General features: G+C 42.6%; 1 protein-coding gene across 2 annotated transcripts; it reads left to right on the forward strand.

The window, feature by feature from the left end:
• Positions 1–861: 861 nt before the first annotated feature.
• Positions 862–16,017, forward strand: TRMO (tRNA methyltransferase O). Of its 2 annotated transcripts, XM_036261156.1 has the most exons (5): positions 862–1,061; positions 6,079–6,253; positions 9,627–9,784; positions 12,568–13,224; positions 15,596–16,012. In XM_036261156.1, the coding sequence occupies exons 1-5, from the start codon at positions 926–928 to the stop codon at positions 15,853–15,855; spliced, it is 1,386 nt and encodes a 461-aa protein (XP_036117049.1). In that variant the 5' UTR covers positions 862–925; the 3' UTR covers positions 15,856–16,012. The 2 variants fall into 2 exon arrangements, with proteins under 2 accessions (XP_036117049.1, XP_036117050.1); XM_036261157.1 differs by lacking the exons at positions 862–1,061; positions 6,079–6,253 and having other exon boundaries at positions 9,669–9,777; positions 15,596–16,017.
• The last annotated feature ends 1,028 nt before the right edge of the window (positions 16,018–17,045 follow it).

Below are 17,045 nucleotides of genomic sequence, written 5' to 3' on the forward strand. Positions count from 1 at the left end.
GAAACAGCTATTTTTTTTTTAATGGTTCTTAAGCTTTTAAATCTGTGGACCTGTTTGCTTTTGAATAATTTATATTGCAGGCAATATGTCTCCACCCCACCACCACACCACGTGAACCAACAGCATAAAAAGCCCAGAAACAGAAATATGAGTACAGAGAAACTTAAAATAGGTGAGAGACGAGGTTACAAGTGGGTAAAAGGATAGGCTATCCATGCAGGGATAACTGTTCATCGCATGGGGTGAAAAAGGTATTCTTCTTGGCCCTCAACTTTTCAGAGCTGTCCAGAAACAACGACCATAATCCCTTCAATGTAAATAGCATGTTGACTCTCATTCTCACTTTAGTTTCCTTGAGGTAGGAAACACAAGAAACAGTCCCCACTTCTTAACTCTTAATCCGGCATGGGGTTCCCCATCCATTTTATTTGCAATAAGATTTACTTGGGTTCCTTTCTGACAAATCATCATTTTTATTATGGGAAAATAGGAGCACATATACAAATATGACTGTATGGGTATTCCCGCCACCCAAGGAGAACTTTAAACATTTCCTAACATCCGATCATTTTGCTATGTGATGATTGCACATACACATTTTTTCTTTCGAAATTAGCGTCATGCACTGGATACGTTGATATCTTTTAAATCTTCCTTGACGTGCCCCCCTCTTCTTCCTTCGGCAAGAGCGGGAACTCGGACTCGCTGACTGCCCTGAAAGGGTAGGCAACGGCAGTGGGTCTGCACGAGACAGCTGAGACAGCTAGGACACCGGTTCGTAGAGCACCAGAGGATGACACACACCTCTGTACCGTTACAATAACCTCCAGGCTGCCCGCGCACACCACGCGCGCGCCCCACTTCCTGCGCTTGCGCCCGATACCGGCACCACCTTGAAGGTACGGCTACTGCGCAGGCGCCAGGCATGGAGACCGGAAGCGGAAGGCTAGAACGCGTCGGGTGGGCACCTCTGTTACCAGGAGCCATGCCCGGCTTGGAGGAACCAGGGCCACGCCCCACAGCGACCCCGTGCGGGTGCGTGAAGCCGGCTCTGGAGACAGGTAACTTCTGAGACACTGGTTGCTTCACAGTGGGAAGAGGCCTAGGTGTGGGCAGCTCACTTGACAGCAGAGAGGAACGGGAAATGCGAGCCCTGAATTAATGTGCGTCATGCTTGCTGCGAAGGCACGGGTCACGTGTTCAGTCGACCATGTGACGTGTCTGAGGCGAGCAAGATGACGTGAGCTCACGTTTTTTCTCGGTAGCTAAGGTCCGCCTGGGCTTGGCTCGGTGGCTGAAATAGCCACGTCCAGTGTGGCGGGCTCTTTCTTAGGGAGTTTTCGTTCATGCGGGGTAGATAGGATATCCACTGGTGTTATGCTGTTTGGAATTAGTAAATGCCACAAGCGAGAAGCATCCTGTGCTGTGGGAAGTGAGGAGGGCACGGGAAAGGCCAGTGGAGGAAATCGTTTTAAACTGGGCCCGGAAAGATGGAAATGAGTTTGCTTCTCTTTATTTTCTTCTCTTTATGTAGAGCAAAATATATTCACTTTAGAAAGTAGAGGAAGCAAGTGGAAGAAAATTTAAAGTAGTTGGCCATCACTCAGAGAAAACCACTGTTAATCTCTTGATGTCTACCTTCCAGACTTGTTTCACTGCATACACCCTAGAAATATGAGTTGATATATGACCCCACTGTTTTTTTGTTTGTTTGTTTTTTATCCACACCCGAGGACATTTTTCCATTTTTTGTTCAGGTAGAGTGGGGGTGGGGGGAGGAGCAGAGAGAGAGAGAAACATCAACGTGAAAGGAACACATCGAGTGGCTGCCACCCGCACAACCGACCAGGGCCGGGGACAAACTGCAACCGAGGTACGCGCCCTTAGCGGGAACCGAACCCGGGTCTCTCAGGACCGCAGGCCGGCTCTAACCGCTGAGCCAAACCGGCCAGGGCTATGACCCCACTGTTTATAAACTAAAACAAACAATCAATCAAAAATCTTAAGATTCATAAAAATCCACGGCAATTAGTTTTAATTTTAATGGTTACACTATTTTGTTTTATAGATGTCCTTTAACAAGTTCCCTTTTGTTGGGCATTTAGGTTACTGCCAGTTTTCATTGTTCTAAATGGAAGTTCTTGAAACTAAAATCTTTGTTTATGTTCTAAACGTTTGACCTAAATTTCCTAAAAGTACTGTTACCTGGTCACAGTTTGTGCTGATTTTTAAAAAGTTGCACACTGCCAGATTATGGGTCTAATGTTTTGACAGGCAGGAAAGAGCATGGCTCAGAGTTCTACAGAGGATGGGATTAGGGAGCTGTAAATCCCGAAGTATTGGGTGGAACAGGGAGTTTTGGAAACTGTTGACTGGATTCAGGTTGTAGAGAACCTTGAGCACCAGGCTAAGAAATGCACCATCTGTTAACAGTGGAAAACATGAAAAGTTAAAAGTGAGTAGCACCGCATAAGGAACTCAGTCTGGAGCATTAGTGTGTGTTTTGTGGAGGGGAGGGACTGGCAGAATGGAGACAAATGATAACAAAGGTGATTTAATAGTCCAGGCAAGAAGTGGAAAGGACCTGAACTTCTCTGCCTGCACAAGACTTGTAAGTAAACATTGTGTACAAGACCTTTACATTAATAACTTCTTGGTTTCTTTCTTATTACACAGTTGATACAGTTGTAATATTGTTAAAAGGAAGGAAAAGCCTGAGCAAGGGCTTTAGAAACTGCTCTTTGCTGAGCACCTTCTGCTATACTAGGTGCTTTATAGATTTTAGTAATCTTATAACTTTCCAATATAGGTATTAATGTATAAATGAGAAAACTGGCATTCAGAGAAATAAGCAGTTTTCGCAAGGTCACACAGCTAGTGTAGTGGCCCTGTGTTGTTTTTGTCTCTTTTCTGATATTAGTCCTCAACCTCCCATGTTACTTTAGGGAATCACTTCACCACATTTCCATGTGATTCTCTTGCCAGTACTACCCTGGCATACCTGTGTTTATCCTTATCCTGTATGCAAGGCAGTTTGATTTAATTTTGATTGTCATCTCTGTCAATGTACTGGACACCCTTGAGAGCAAGAGCTCTTTCTTATTTATGTCTGCACCCAGGCACTTAGCACAGCACTTAGATCAAATGGTAGGTGCTTAATGGTTTTTTGTTTTGTTTTTTATAAAGCGAGAGGAAGGAGATCAGAATTCCCCTGGGTGGATGTACTTAGACCTCTACTGCAAGTAGTGCATTCAAATAGCATTTATATTTAGAAAGTATTGAGCATTTGTATTTCATAGCATTTATATAATGCCAATAACAGGGAACAGAAATATATATAAATAAATTCCAGAAGATTCAGACATACTAGAATATGGTAAGTTTCCACTTGGTTATTAATGGACGTTTGATGCATTGAGAGTGGCCCCAAATTTTAAGAGTGATGTAGTTGAGGGAGCTCTACAACATAGCTCCTGAGTATGCTTTCAGTTAATTGCTAACCCAGTGTTATCTTGCTTATGTTCTTTTTTTATCCTCACCCGAGGATATTTTTCCATTTTTGTACAGATAGAGTGGGAGGGAGAGAGAGGAAGGGAGAGAGAGAGAGAAACATCGATGTGAAGGGACACATCGAGTGGCTGCCACCCGCACGACCAACCAGGGCTGGGGACAAACTGCAACCGAAGTACGTGCCCTTAGCGGGAACCGAACCCGGGTCTCTCCGGACCGCAGGCCGACGCTCTAACCGCTGAGCCAAACTGGCCAGGGCTTGCTTATGTTCTTAATAGAGGTGCATGAAGAGGAGTGGAATACATCTAACTGATTACAATTTATATTTATCATAGCACATGTGTAACCTGTGAAAAACAGATATAGACTGATTCAATGAAGTGGTAGCTCATTTAGCTATAATTTTGTAGGTTCCAAATCAGATAGTCAGGGACAGAGTCTTTGATCATTACTGCAGGTAATGAAAATGAAACATTGTGGCCCTGGCCGGTTTGGCTTAGCGGTTAGAGAGTTAGAGGGTCGGCCTGCGGTCCGGAGAGACCCGGGTTCGGTTCCCGCTAAGGGCATGTACCTCGGTTGCAGTTTGTCCCCGGCCCTGGTTGGTCATGCGGGTGGCAGCCACTCGATGTGTCCCTTTCACGTCGATGTTTCTCTCTCTCTCTTTCCCTCCTGCTCTATCTGAACAAAGAATGGAAAAGTGTCCTCGGGTGAGGATTAAAAAAAAAAAAAAAGAAAATGAAACATTGTGATACTTTCCCCAGCCAACTATTAACTCCACTGTGATAAGAGTTCCTGTTTTGTATCTTTTCCCCAAATTTAGCACAATGTCAGGCAATTGTAGATGCTTGGAAAGTGTTTGTTAAACAAATAAAAACGGGACACAGGGATCCCAGCTGATTAGGTTAGGAGTCCCTTTTGGCCATTTTTCTTCATGACATTTTAATGAATACCAGAGAATTGTTTGACCTCAGTTTCTTCATCGTTAAGATATTTACTATATCTGTTCCTTAGAGCATATATAGGGATAAAACAAAACAAAACAAAACAAAACAGGAGAGCATGCCTATAAACATACTTGGAAAAAATTTAAAATGAAAATGCCCGGCCAGTATGGCTCAATGGTTGAGCGTTGAGCCATGCCCCAAGAGGTCGCCAGTTCATTTCCCAGTTGGGGCACATGCCCAGGTTGTGGTATGGGCCTGCTCCCCAGAGGGAGGCATGCAGGAGATGGCCAGTTGATGTTCTCTCTCATCAATGTTTCTATCTCTCTCTCCCTCTTCCTCTCTCTCTAAAATCAATAAAGAAAAAGAAATTTAAACTAAAGAACATGTACATTATGCATAGGTCTTAGAATCATAATATTGAGAGGGAGAAAGCAAGTCTCAGAAGGTAACATAGTTTTAAACCAGTTTTTATAGCTCTCAAAGACAAATGAAATATTGTTTATTTATGCATATGCATATGATAAAATTATATTAAAAAAGGAACGAAGTACAGCCGGTTTGGCTCAGTGGTTGAGCGTCAACTCATGCACCAAGAGGTTGCCAGTTCAATTCCCAGTCAGGACACATGCCCAGGATCAGGTTGTGGGCCTAATCCCCAGTGGGGGGCACGCAGGGGACAGCCAGTTGATGTTCTCTCTCATTGATGTTTCTCTCTCTCTCCCCCTCTCACGTCCTCTCTCTCTAAAATCAATAAAGGAAGAAATAAAATTAAAAAACAGGAGTAAATGATAAAGACTACAGTCAGGCTCCTGTTTATCTCAAAGGAAAAGGAGGGGTGTGGGGTAGGAGAGAAGCAACATAAAAAGATGGAAGTTGTTGGTAAAGCTCTAGTTCTTGGGCTGGGTGGTGAGTGCACAGGATTTCAATAGTATGCTTTATTACATATGTATTACATATATTTTATATGTATCAATTTCATTTTTAAAGTGAAAAGAAATGAAAGGTTCTGTGAGGTACAGCTCCTGGCCTAAAGTCTTACCATCTGTGTTGGTAGGATAGATTTAATGAAAGCTGAACATAAAATGAGAATCTAAGGTATCTTTATATCATCCTTCAAAAGAAGTGAATAAAACCTTGATGAAATGTGAAAAAAATGGCCCTGGCCGGTTTGGCTCAGCGGTTAGAGCATTGGCCTGTGGCCCAGAGAGATCCGGGTTCGGTTCCTGCTAAGGGTACGTACCTGGGTTGCAGTTTGTCCCCGGCCCTGGTTGGTCGTGTGGGTGGCAGCCACTCCATGTGTCCCTTTCACGTCGATGTTTCTCTCTCTCTCTTCCTCTTTCTCCCTCCCACTCTATCTGAACAAAAAATGGAAAAATGTCCTCTGGTGAGGATAAAAAAAAAAAATTCTTGTGGCGTACCAGCTGAAAATCACTGGGATATAACAATGTGTATGTAAGGATGAGGATATTTATATATATTCATGAATACTGTAAGAATTATGTTCTATCATGATATAACACCTATAGATTTAGAAACTATAAAATCAGTGCATTAAAAAAACATGTTTTTCTACATCTTTGATGGCTTTTTGACTAATGGTTTCTTATCTAATTTTCTTCTGTAGGAAATCTTTTAACTGAACCAATTGGCTACTTGGAATCCTGTTTCTCAGCCAAGAATGGAACTCCAAGGCAGCCATCCATTTGTCGCCATTCAAGGGCTTGTTTGAGAATTAGAAAGAGCATCTTTAATAATCCTGAACATTCCTTGATGGGCTTAGAACAGTTTTCTCATGTTTGGTAAGTTATTTTACAGTTAGAAGTGGTACTTTGGACCAGAGTTTGCCCCTGAGTTAAAAGTATTCCAGTTGATGTACAACCACTGATGGAGGCAGCCTTGGAGCCTGCCATCCAGACCACCCTGTCTATTGCATGAAATTCCTATACTGTATTCGTACACATGATTGTCTGCATATTTTGGACAACCTGAGGGAAGCTCGGGATTCACTGAGGGATCACAGTCTATTTGCAGTTGGTTCTAATTTTGATCAACGCCTTTATGTTGAGTTGAAATCTGTAGACCTTCTCTATTCTGTCTATGGCTAGTCATTCTGTCCTCTACACTGAAAGTCAGCAAGCTGCGGCCATGGACCAAATCCAACCCACCGCCTGTTTTTGTAAATAAGTTTATGGAAACAGCCACATGGATTTGTAAATGTGCTACAGCAGCAGAGTTGAATAGTTAGAGCAGGGACTGGTTGGCCTGCAAACCCTAGAATGTTTACTATCTGACTCTACAGAAAAAGTTTGCTGACCCTGCCCTAAACTCATGAAGAATTAAATCTACTCTTTCTAAAAAACAGCCCTGGCTGGTTTGGCTCAGCGGTTAGAGCTTTGGCTCAAGGACTGGAGCGACCCGGGTTCAGTTCCCGCTAAGGGCATGTACCTCGGTTGCAGTTTGTCCCGCCCCTGGCCCTGGTTGGGGTATGTGGGTGGCAGCCAGTCAATGTGTCTCTCTCACTTAGATGTTTCTGTCTCTCTCTTCCTCCCCCTCTCCCTCCTGCTCTATCTGAAGATAAATGCAAAAATGCCCTTGGGTGAGGATAAAAACAAACAAACAAAAACAAAAGAGACCTTAGAAATCTGAATACTTTAAATAAAGCATTACCTATGTTAAAGTCTGTGTTATATTAGTGTTATTCTGAAATGGTCTAATTTTACTGGTGAAGACCTAAAATTAAGTGTCTATTCTGAAATAGTTAATTTTTTAATGTTAGTTTGGGAACATGGGTAGAGTAGAAAGAACATGGGTGTTCTGACCTATGTTTGATCTTTGTTGAATTATTTAACTTTAAAACATTGCTGATATATAAAAAAATGGACTCAGGAGAATATAAATTTTTTGTCTTTTTTTTTATCTTTATTGTTGAATGTATTACAGATGTTCCTTATTTTTTCCCCCATTGATCTCCCGTCCCCCTCCTGCCTTTTCCCACTCTGTTGTCAGTGTCCATTGGTTATGCACGTAAGTTCTTTGGTTTATTTCTTCTCACCTCCCCAACCCCCTTCTCTTTAAGGTTTGTCAGTTTACCAATCAATTTGTACTTCTTAATCCCTTCACCTTTTTCACCCATTTCCCCAACATCCCTCCCATCTGGCAACCAACAAAATGTTCTCTGTATCTATGAGAATGTTTCTGTTCTGCCTGTTCATTTATTTGTAGATTCCATTGTCGATAGATATGTATTCATTGCCATTTTGTTTGTTCATATATTTTATCTTTTTCTTCAAAAAGACCCTTCAACATTTCATATAATAACGGTTTGGTGGTGGTGAACTCTTTGTATGGACATCGATTATAAATGACAGCTTTGCAGGATAAAGTAATCTTGGTTGTAGGTTCTTGCTTTTCATCACTCTGAATATTTCTTGCCACTCCCTTCTGGGCCTGCAAAGTTTCTTTTGAGAAATCAGCTGACAGTCTTATGGGAACTCCCTTGTAGGTAACTAACTGCTTTTCTCTTGCTGCTTTTAAGATTCTCTTTTTGTCTTGGACTTTTTGCATTTTGATGATGATGTGTCTTGGTGTGGACCTCTTGGGGTTCATCTTGTTTGGGACTCTCTGTGCTTTCTGGACTTGTATGTCTGTTTCCTTCACCAAGTTAGGGAAGTTTTCTGTCATTATTGTTTCAAATAGGTTTTCAATTTCTTGTTCCCTCTCTTATCCTTTGGCACCCCCAAGATGTGAATGTTGGCACACTTGAAGTTGTCCCAGAGGCTCCTTACACCAACCTCATTTTTTTGGATTTCTGATGTGGATTTTTGCTGTTCTGATTGGATGGTTTTTGCTTCTTTATATTCCAAATTGATAGTTTGCTTCTTGGCTTTACCTACTCTACTATTGAATCTGTGTAAATTATTCTTTATTTCAGTTAGTGCCTCCTTCATTTCTGACTGTGCATCCACCATTTCTGACTGGTCTTTTGTAATGCTCTTGAGGCCCTCACTAAGTTCACTGAGGTTCTCACTAAGTACATTGAGCATCCTTATAAGCAGTATTTTCAACTCAGCATCTGTTAGGTTATTTATCTCCATTTTGCTTAGTTCTTTTCCTGGAAATTTTTTCTGTACTTTCATCTGGGACCTGTTTGTCTCCTCATTTTGGCGGCCTCCCTGTGTTTGTTTCTGTGTATTACTTAACGAAGGGTATGGGGCTAGCTGAGACCAGATGCTGCTTGTTTGAAAGAATTTAGGAAAACCTGAAGCAGGATCCAAGACAGGCCAATACTATGGTTAAGCAACTGGAAACAGCTTAGGTGGGCCTGAAAGTTGGGTGGGGCGGGGCCTCAGGGAGTCACCAGGGTGGGGCTACCAGTGTGAGCCAGGTTGCTGGAGTCCCAGATATGGCCGCTGTCTGCCGCCCCAGGGAAAGGCTCACCAAAGGAACAAAGGCCTCCGACAGCACATCTGTCCCGGTGAAAGCCCCCTCCACAGCCCTCCCTCGAGTGCCAAACAGCTCAGTTCTTCCCTGTATGTCTCTGGCGCCCCTCGAGCTGCCTCCCCTCCAAGCTTAGAGGGAGAGAGTCCTATAAGTTTGTGCGTGGGCCCTTTAGGGAGCTGTCTGGGGCTCCAGCTGCTTCAGCCTCCCTGAGCCTCAGTTCCTGCTGGTTTTTCCAGCCAGAAGTTATGGGGATTCTCTTCCTGGCACTGGAACCCTGAGCGGGGCACCTGGTGTGGGACAGGGACCCCTCAGTCCTCAGGGAGGACCTTCTCAGCCCAGGTAGTCTCCTGATTTTTATCCACCACACGTGAGTGTGGGACCAGCCCGTCTGCCTTCGCCCCTCCTACCAGTCTCGATGTGGCTGCTCCGTAGTTGTAGGACTTGCATTCAGCTGGATTTCAGGCGGTTCTGAATGATGGTTGTTCTGTAGTTTAGGTGTAACTTTGATGTGGTTGTGGGAGGACGCTATACATTTACCTACGCCACCATCTTGACTGGAAGTCTAAATTTGTTGACTTATCTCTCCTATTTTTTCATGGATTATATTTTAATACCATTAAAAGCATTATTTCTGTTTTAATTTGTGGAGATTAAAGTTTTTTCCCTTCAACTCATTATGATAAGTTAACTTATGCTTTTCTCTTACTCAGTGGTTTTGTTTTTCTTCAATAGGATTTTGTTTGTTTTTCACCAAAATGGTCATTTGAGCTGTAAGGCAAAAGTTCAGCCTCCTAGGCTGAATGGTGCGAAGGTTGGAGTTTTCTCCACAAGGAGCCCACATCGTCCCAATGCAATAGGACTGACCCTGGCCAAGCTGGAAAAGGTAGAAGGTAACAAGTGTAATTTCTGTTTTTACCTTTTTATTCTTAAAAAGTCTTATAAAAACAACATAGTGGCCCTGACTGGTTTAGTTCAGCAGTTGGAGCGTCAGCCCGTGGACCAAAGGGTCGCGGGTTTGATTTCGGTCGAGGGCATGTACTTGGGTTGCAGGTTTGATCCTTGGCCCTGGTTGGGGTTGTGCTGGAGACAGCCAGATGATGTGTCTGTCTCACATCAATGTTTCTCTCTCTCTCTCTCTCCCTACCTCCTACTCTCTTTAAAAATTAGTGGAAGCCCTGGCCAGTTTGGCTCAGTGGTTGAGCATCAGCCTGCGGACCATGGAGTCCCAGGTTTGGTTCCCGCTAGGGGCACTTACCACCAAAAAAAAAAAAAAAAAAAAAATTAAAGGAAAAATATCCTTGGGTAAGGATTTAAAAAATTAAAAAATCAACATAGTATTCAGCATTGGCTATTATTTAGATAAGTACCAGTGGTGTCAACCCCTGAGAACCATCAGACATTGAAGATAATAACATGATTAAAAGAATGTTGGCACTGAAACATTTTGAAATAAGCTTTCAGAGGTTACTCGGTGCTTGTTTATGTTGTTTCATTTATCAAAAGTTTAAATTATTTAAAAGTAGCATTTAAGTTTTCATAATCATTAAATTAGTAACCAGACTTTATCTGACTTGGAATGCAATAAATACAAAATACTCAAAAATAATTGGATGCTTTCAAAATTTAACGCACAGTAACTGGTTATACATGTATATGTGGTAAGCACATAGGATGGTAGTGTAGCTTCTTCCTTGCAGCCTAGAGGAAGTGAGCATGCATCATGGCTGCAGTGCATTCGTCAACTGATGTGTGGCAGAGGGTCTGGGATGAATCACACTATAGGATCAAACATCGGTCAGATTGTGGAAGTACCTGTGTAGAATACCAGATTAGTTTTGTTTTTGGTAGTGGTGGTGGTAATCCTTACCTTAGAATACTTTTTCCATGGATTTTTAGAGAGTAGAAGAGAGGGAGGGAGGATTGGGGGTGTGGGGGAGAGAGAGAGAGAAGCATCGATGAGAGAGAGAGACAGAGAGACAGAGACAGACATTGATTGGTTACCTCCGGCATGTGCCCCAGTCAGGGCAAGGGATCAAACCTGCAACGCAAGAACATACCCTTGACTGGGAATCAAAACTGCTAATAGCATCTAGCCAGGGGGTTGTCTGACTCCAAATCCCATGAACTGTTATCTTTGGTACAGTGCCTTTCTTCTGTTAGACAAAATCATTAAGAAAGTGCAAAATCATCTTTCCAAAATTCCAGGCTTAGTCATAGTAAGCATCATTTTAAAAATCAAAGTCCAGCCCTGGCCGGTTTGGCTCAGTGGTTAGACTGTCGACCTGTGGTCCAGAGAGACCCGGGTTTGGTTCCCACTAAGGGCGCGTACCTCAGTTGCAGTTTGTCCCCGGCTCTAGTTGGTTGTGCGGGTGGCAGCCACTCAATGTGTCCCTTTCACGTCGATGTTTCTCTCTCTCTCTCTGTTCCTCTCTCTCCCTCCCACTCTACCTAAACAAAAAATGGAAAAATGTCCTCAGGTGAGGATAAAAAATAAAAATCAAAGTCCACTAGTTTTTCTTAAATGGAGACAGAATCAGAATTGATCAGGTGCAGATTTTTATTCTCATTTAACCACTTTCACAAGGATCAAGTCAGTAGACTTCACACCAGTAGTAGTTACTAGATAGCAGCTGTGTAAGTGAGAAAGCAAGAGACCTGTCCTTAATATTTGGTAATGGTGACTGGTGTTCTGCTTAATTGAGTCTTTTTGGAGTATTATATTTCAATTGCTGCATAACAAAGTATGCAGGTATCTGTTTAAACAACACACATTTATGTGTTTGAAACATTATTATGTTTTTGTGGATCAGGACCTGGGTCCTCAGCTTAGGGTTTTCACCAGGCTGTAATTAAGGTGTCAGCTAGGATGAGTTCTTACCTGGAGGCTTGACTGTGGAAGAATTTGCTTCCAGGCTCACTCAAGTTGTTGGCAGAATTCACTTCCTTGTAGCTGTGGGTCTGAGGGCCTTAACTTCTTGTTGGTTGTTGGCTGGTGGCTGCCCTCAGCTCCTAGACACTGCCTGCAGTTCCTGCCACCCGGCCTTTCCCTGTGTGGCTGCTTACTTCATCAAGCCCACAGGAAGAGTGTCTTGAGTGAATCTGCCAGCAAGCACAGGAATCTTAGATAACATAGTATAGTCACTGGAGTAATACCAAATCAGACTCAAGAGGACAGCATGGTACGAGGCTGCGAACACCAGGAGTGGGCATCATGGGGGCCACCTTAGAGGCTATTTGCCACATGGAAACCCTCATCAGTCCCACAGAAATACACTGAGGACAGTGATGTACCTGCAACAGAGTTAGAAGCCCCAGTGATACAAAAATGAGTTGGTTTCAACCAGTGCTGAAGGGCTCACTGTCTAGGGACAGAGACTCTAAGCAGGTCATTACCAGATCATATGAAAAGGGCTCTAGGAGAGGTTTGTATGCAGGTTCCTCTGGAACCCAAAGGAAAAACCACTTAGTCTGGAAGAGCCTTGAAGAGCAAGTAGGAGTTTAACAGGTAAAGAAGAGGATGAGTTTCCAGTATATGTCAGCACCAGGTGTAAGAGAGCCTGGTACATAAGAGAATTGTGAGCAAGCTTGGTGAGGCATAGATTATTCTGGTTCTCCAATTATTGGCACTATTCTTCATTGTTATTATTTCTAAAAGATATTTTTCATATTATAGGTGGAGCTATATACCTTTCTGGAATTGACATGATTCATGGCACACCTGTACTGGACATAAAGCCCTACATAGCTGATTATGACTCGCCGCAAAATTTGATTGAGCCTTTAGGTGAGTGTAATTTGCAGAACAACCAATATAAACCAAAAACAGTGTCTCAGTCTGATGACAAGACTGACAGCTGTGCTCAGCAGCAGCTCTCAGAGTACGATGAACCACAACCCTGCAGTCACACTGAAGAGAAACCTAGTTGTCCCAAAGGCAGAACCTCAGAAGAAAACGACATGCAATGCAGTGATACAGCCAAAATGCAGCAAAGCTTGCCTAAACGCAGGGAGATAGCAGCAGACTTGGGTTTAGAATCGAGAAGTCATCGGAGACTAAGTATGGCAGAGGAGCAAACTGGCCCACATCACCTGGAGAAGAGCTCTTCAGAGGAGGGTACAGATAAGAGGCCAAGGAGAGGGAAAGAAGCAGTGGCCCCCCAAGGAAACAGTGTGGAAGTGCAGCCCTTGGCTCTTCACTGCCCTCCCAAGATGGCTGGCGCAGCCCACCGCAGCGTGGTTCCCGCCTGGGTGCGAGAGGCCCCTGTGGCCACCTTGGAAGTCCGGTTTACTCCTCATGCAGAGATGGAGCTTGAGCACCTTGGTTCAGAAGGTAAACCAGGTACTTTCCATTTCTTATTTCTGAATGAGAGATGAGCTTTTACTAGGAGATTTCCCAAATTTGGTGTTTATGTGGGCCAGGTCTTTTAGCACAGAAACTGTTCCCATAGTCCCAGCACTAGAGACATGCACTTTATTGCAGAAATAAAGAGAGACCAAAGGCCAAAGGGCCTTTACTTGGAACCTGTTTATTTATTCATTTATTTATTTATTTTTAAACATTTTTTCTTTATTGATTTTAGAGAGAGAGGAAGGGAGAGGAAGAGAGACAGAAACATCAATGAGAGAGAACATCAATTGGCCGCCTCCTGCATGCCCACTACTGGGGATCGGGCCCACAACCTGGGCATGCGCCCTGACCAGGAATCGAACTGGCGACCTCTTGGTGCATGGGTCAACGCTCAACCACTGAGCCACACCGGCTGGGTGAAGCTTGTTTACTCTAACACATGGTTCTTAAAAACATTGTTACCTGGTTTCTCCAGCCCACAGCAGATCCCAAGCAGCCATCTAGAATGAAGGACAGAGCTGTTAAGAGGTGGGTGCAGTGGTTCCAGTAAGAAGTAGCCAGTTATGAACGAGATGCCAGATTTTATCTGCCTCTGGAGGGTTATGCCTCTCATTCTTTCTTAGGACTTTATGTTTAAACAAAGCATTTGATGTTTAAATTGATCTCTTTAAAGTTTTGTTTATGAAAGTTATTTTATCACTCTATGCAGTTGATTGGGAGGAGGAGGTTCAGTTTTAAAAGGATTTTTGTTGTAGAACAAAACAGTGCTGCCTAGAAGATACTGTATATTTATACTTACTCCTTGTCTTGTGGTTATTTTTGAATGCTTCCTACTTTGGAGAGTTTTCTCTTTTTCAAACTACAGTGTTGTACTTTCTTGACTAAAATGCTTAAAAAGAAATTACAAAATATAACTATAAAACAGGGATTGATTCATAACAGACAGCAGAATTTAAGGCCAGAATAGAAATAAGAAATGACCTCATAAAGTTCAGAGTCTAGGAAAGATGAAAGATACTGACACAAGGGGAGGGAGACTGGCACTGGAATAGAATGCTGTGGGAACATGAGGGAGAGAAGGGTTCTGACTTGGGCAGTGGGGAGATAATCTGGGAAGGCTTCCTAGAGGAAAAGGTATTTGAGCTGAGCCCAGAAGGATAAGTAGGCAGGGAAGTGAGAGAAGGCACCTTTGCCAAATGAACAGCTTGGAGCTTCTACCAGACACACTGTTAATGAAATGTATGATTTTTTTGTTTGTTTGTTTTCTTTTCTTCTTTGTTGTGTGATGTTTTTGGAACTCTGCTGTTTTGAGTGGCCTTAGAGTAATTTTCTGACTCATGTAACAAAGGAATCTTAGCACTGTGTAACTGGTCTTTGGTATTTGACCAAAAGTTGAACTTCATGGCTTTACTTACCAACTTATTTATTGGATACAGCCCAGAATGAATTTTGGCTGTATTCTAAAAATTGAATTTACTTTCAGAAGAATATAAATCCACAACCACTCTAGATATTTTGAACAGGGACAACGTTGTTTAAAGCACATGCCTTTCTGGAAGGGCCCGGCCTTCTTTTGAATGTATATATTATGTTGTAGTTATTAATAATTAGGTCACAGTTTTTTTAATTTGACTATTTTTAAAAATTAAAATATCTACAATGCCATAAACGTAGGAAGCTTTGCCATTTGGCAGGGTAAACATCTGTTTGCCTGAAATACACGCCTGTGTGAAATGGGGTGGCCTGTTCTTTAGTGATGGCATTGAACTTTCTCAGTGTATCTGTTTCAAAGTTTTCACAAGGACTCTCTCATGTCCTTGTTCCTTAAAGAATATGGCATCACTTAACTGTAGGCTGTGACACCTGCTCTCTGAGGCAACCTCCCTTGCCTGGGTATGTGTGGGTTTAGTCCTCTTTCTTGTGGCTTTCTGAGAATGCTGGGCCTGTCATCTATTTCCCTGACATGCCTCCGTTTCTTCTGAGAAGAAAATGACAAGGAATTGAATTAAAGCCTACACTGAGCACAGAAAAGTGACAATTAGGTTGCTAGAAAACAAAAGCTCAGCCCTCCTATTAGGGGACTAAGGAAAAATATCACCATGATTTTTTTGTTCAGCAAGTGAAAATTTGGAAGATACATAAGTTTAATGACACTTGGAAGCTTCCTGGAGGAAAAGGTATTAATCTAAATACCACTGGAAGGTGACATTCTCTGTATTGACTGAGTAGATTTTCCAGCCCTCTTCATTTCAAGTAATATTCAAGGGACTAACCCAACTCCTCAATGAAGTTCACTGTAGTAAAATTTGACCTGCGTGATTTTGAACGTTAAATTGTATTGTTCTCATTGCAGATGTTGGTCGGGCTTCTTTTAAGTATTTTCAATCAGCAGCGGAAGCAAGGCTTGCCATTGAGGCTGTACTGTCCGCCGACCCTAGGTCTGCATATCGACGGAAGCTCTGCCAGGACCGCCTTTTCTACTTTACTTTAGACACAGCGCACGTCACTTGCTGGTTTGGTGATGGCTTTGCAGAGGTTCTAAGGATCAAGCCGGCTTCTGAACCTATTCAGATGACGGACCCTGTGGAGTCCTTGGTGTCTCTGGGATCGTAAAGTAGCTTCCATCACATCTTTAAGACAGCCTATTTGACTTTGGTTGTGACTGGGTGGATTTTTTGTACAGGCTAATGATGTGCCTTCTTTGCAGAAAGAAGTAACACTTTGTGGTCTCACTGCTTTGATTGATTTGAGTTGTTCAAATATTTATTTGAAAAACATGTATTTTAATAAACAGATAAAATTAAAAAAAACTGCCACAGATGCTTCTTGATTGGTAAATTTTGAAGAATCCAAAATGATGCTGTCTCAGTGATTTCTGAAAGAAGCTGATTGTTCTTGGCACTTGATAAAATTGGGCAGAGATCATTTTAGCAGGGACTTTCAAGCTGAGGGGACCTGTTCAACAATTCATCCTGGTTTTCCTGTTTGGAAAAGCCTGACCTCTCTATTTCATTCTAAGTCAAGCTGAGTTACTATATCTTAGGAAATTAACAGATCAAAAACAAGTGATTATAAAGATCTTTAGAGCTCTGGCAGGTTTGGCTTAGCAGTTGGAGCATCGGCCTGTGGACCAGAGAGTCCCGGGTTCGGTTCCTGTGAGGGGCATTTACCAAAAAAAAAAAAAAAAAAAGAAGAAGAAGAAGATCTTTAGAGATTAAACACCTTCACTTCAGACACTGTCTCTCTCACACACACGTGTATGTATATATATTAATCCTGATTCCAAAATAGAGACTCAGATTTTTTTTGTATAAGAAAAGTCACCTCACCCTGACCAGTTTGGCTCAGCAGTTAGAGCGTTGGCCCATGGACCAGAGAGTCCCAGGTTCGGTTCCCACTAAGGGCATGTACCTTGGTTGCAGTTTGTCCCCAGCCCTGGTTGGGGTCGTATGGGTGGCGACCACTCAATGTGTCTCTCTCACGTCGATGTTTCTCTCTCTCTCTTCCTCCCTCTCTCCCTCCCACTCTATCTGAAGATAAATGCAAAAATGTCCTCAGGTGAGGATAAAAAAAAAAAAAGAAAAGTCACCCCCAGAAAAGAAAATAACTTAATTACTGGTTTGTTTCTTATTTATTCTGTGACTGTCTTTTGGGTTAGATTTTGGTGATATGAGATGAACAAGATGCAGTTCTTATTGCAAATTATAGTTAATGAAGGAAGAAGACACAAGGACTTTGTCATATTATAGTTAGATAAATACAGTAATTAAGTCTGCATATACCTAGTTCCTGTGTAGTACCTA

This window comes from Molossus molossus, unplaced genomic scaffold, assembly GCF_014108415.1.
Source record: "Molossus molossus isolate mMolMol1 unplaced genomic scaffold, mMolMol1.p scaffold_m16_p_14, whole genome shotgun sequence".
NCBI classification, from domain to species: Eukaryota; Metazoa; Chordata; class Mammalia; order Chiroptera; family Molossidae; genus Molossus; species Molossus molossus.

Coding starts and splice junctions, on each gene's coding strand:
- TRMO (XM_036261156.1), top strand. CDS start 926: ATGGAGACCGGAAGCGGAAGGCTAGAACGCGTCGGGTGGGCACCTCTG. Junction 1,062..6,078: donor GAAGCCGGCTCTGGAGACAG/GTAACTTCTGAG, acceptor TTTCTTCTGTAG/GAAATCTTTTAACTGAACCA. Junction 13,225..15,595: donor TGAGCACCTTGGTTCAGAAG/GTAAACCAGGTA, acceptor TTCTCATTGCAG/ATGTTGGTCGGGCTTCTTTT.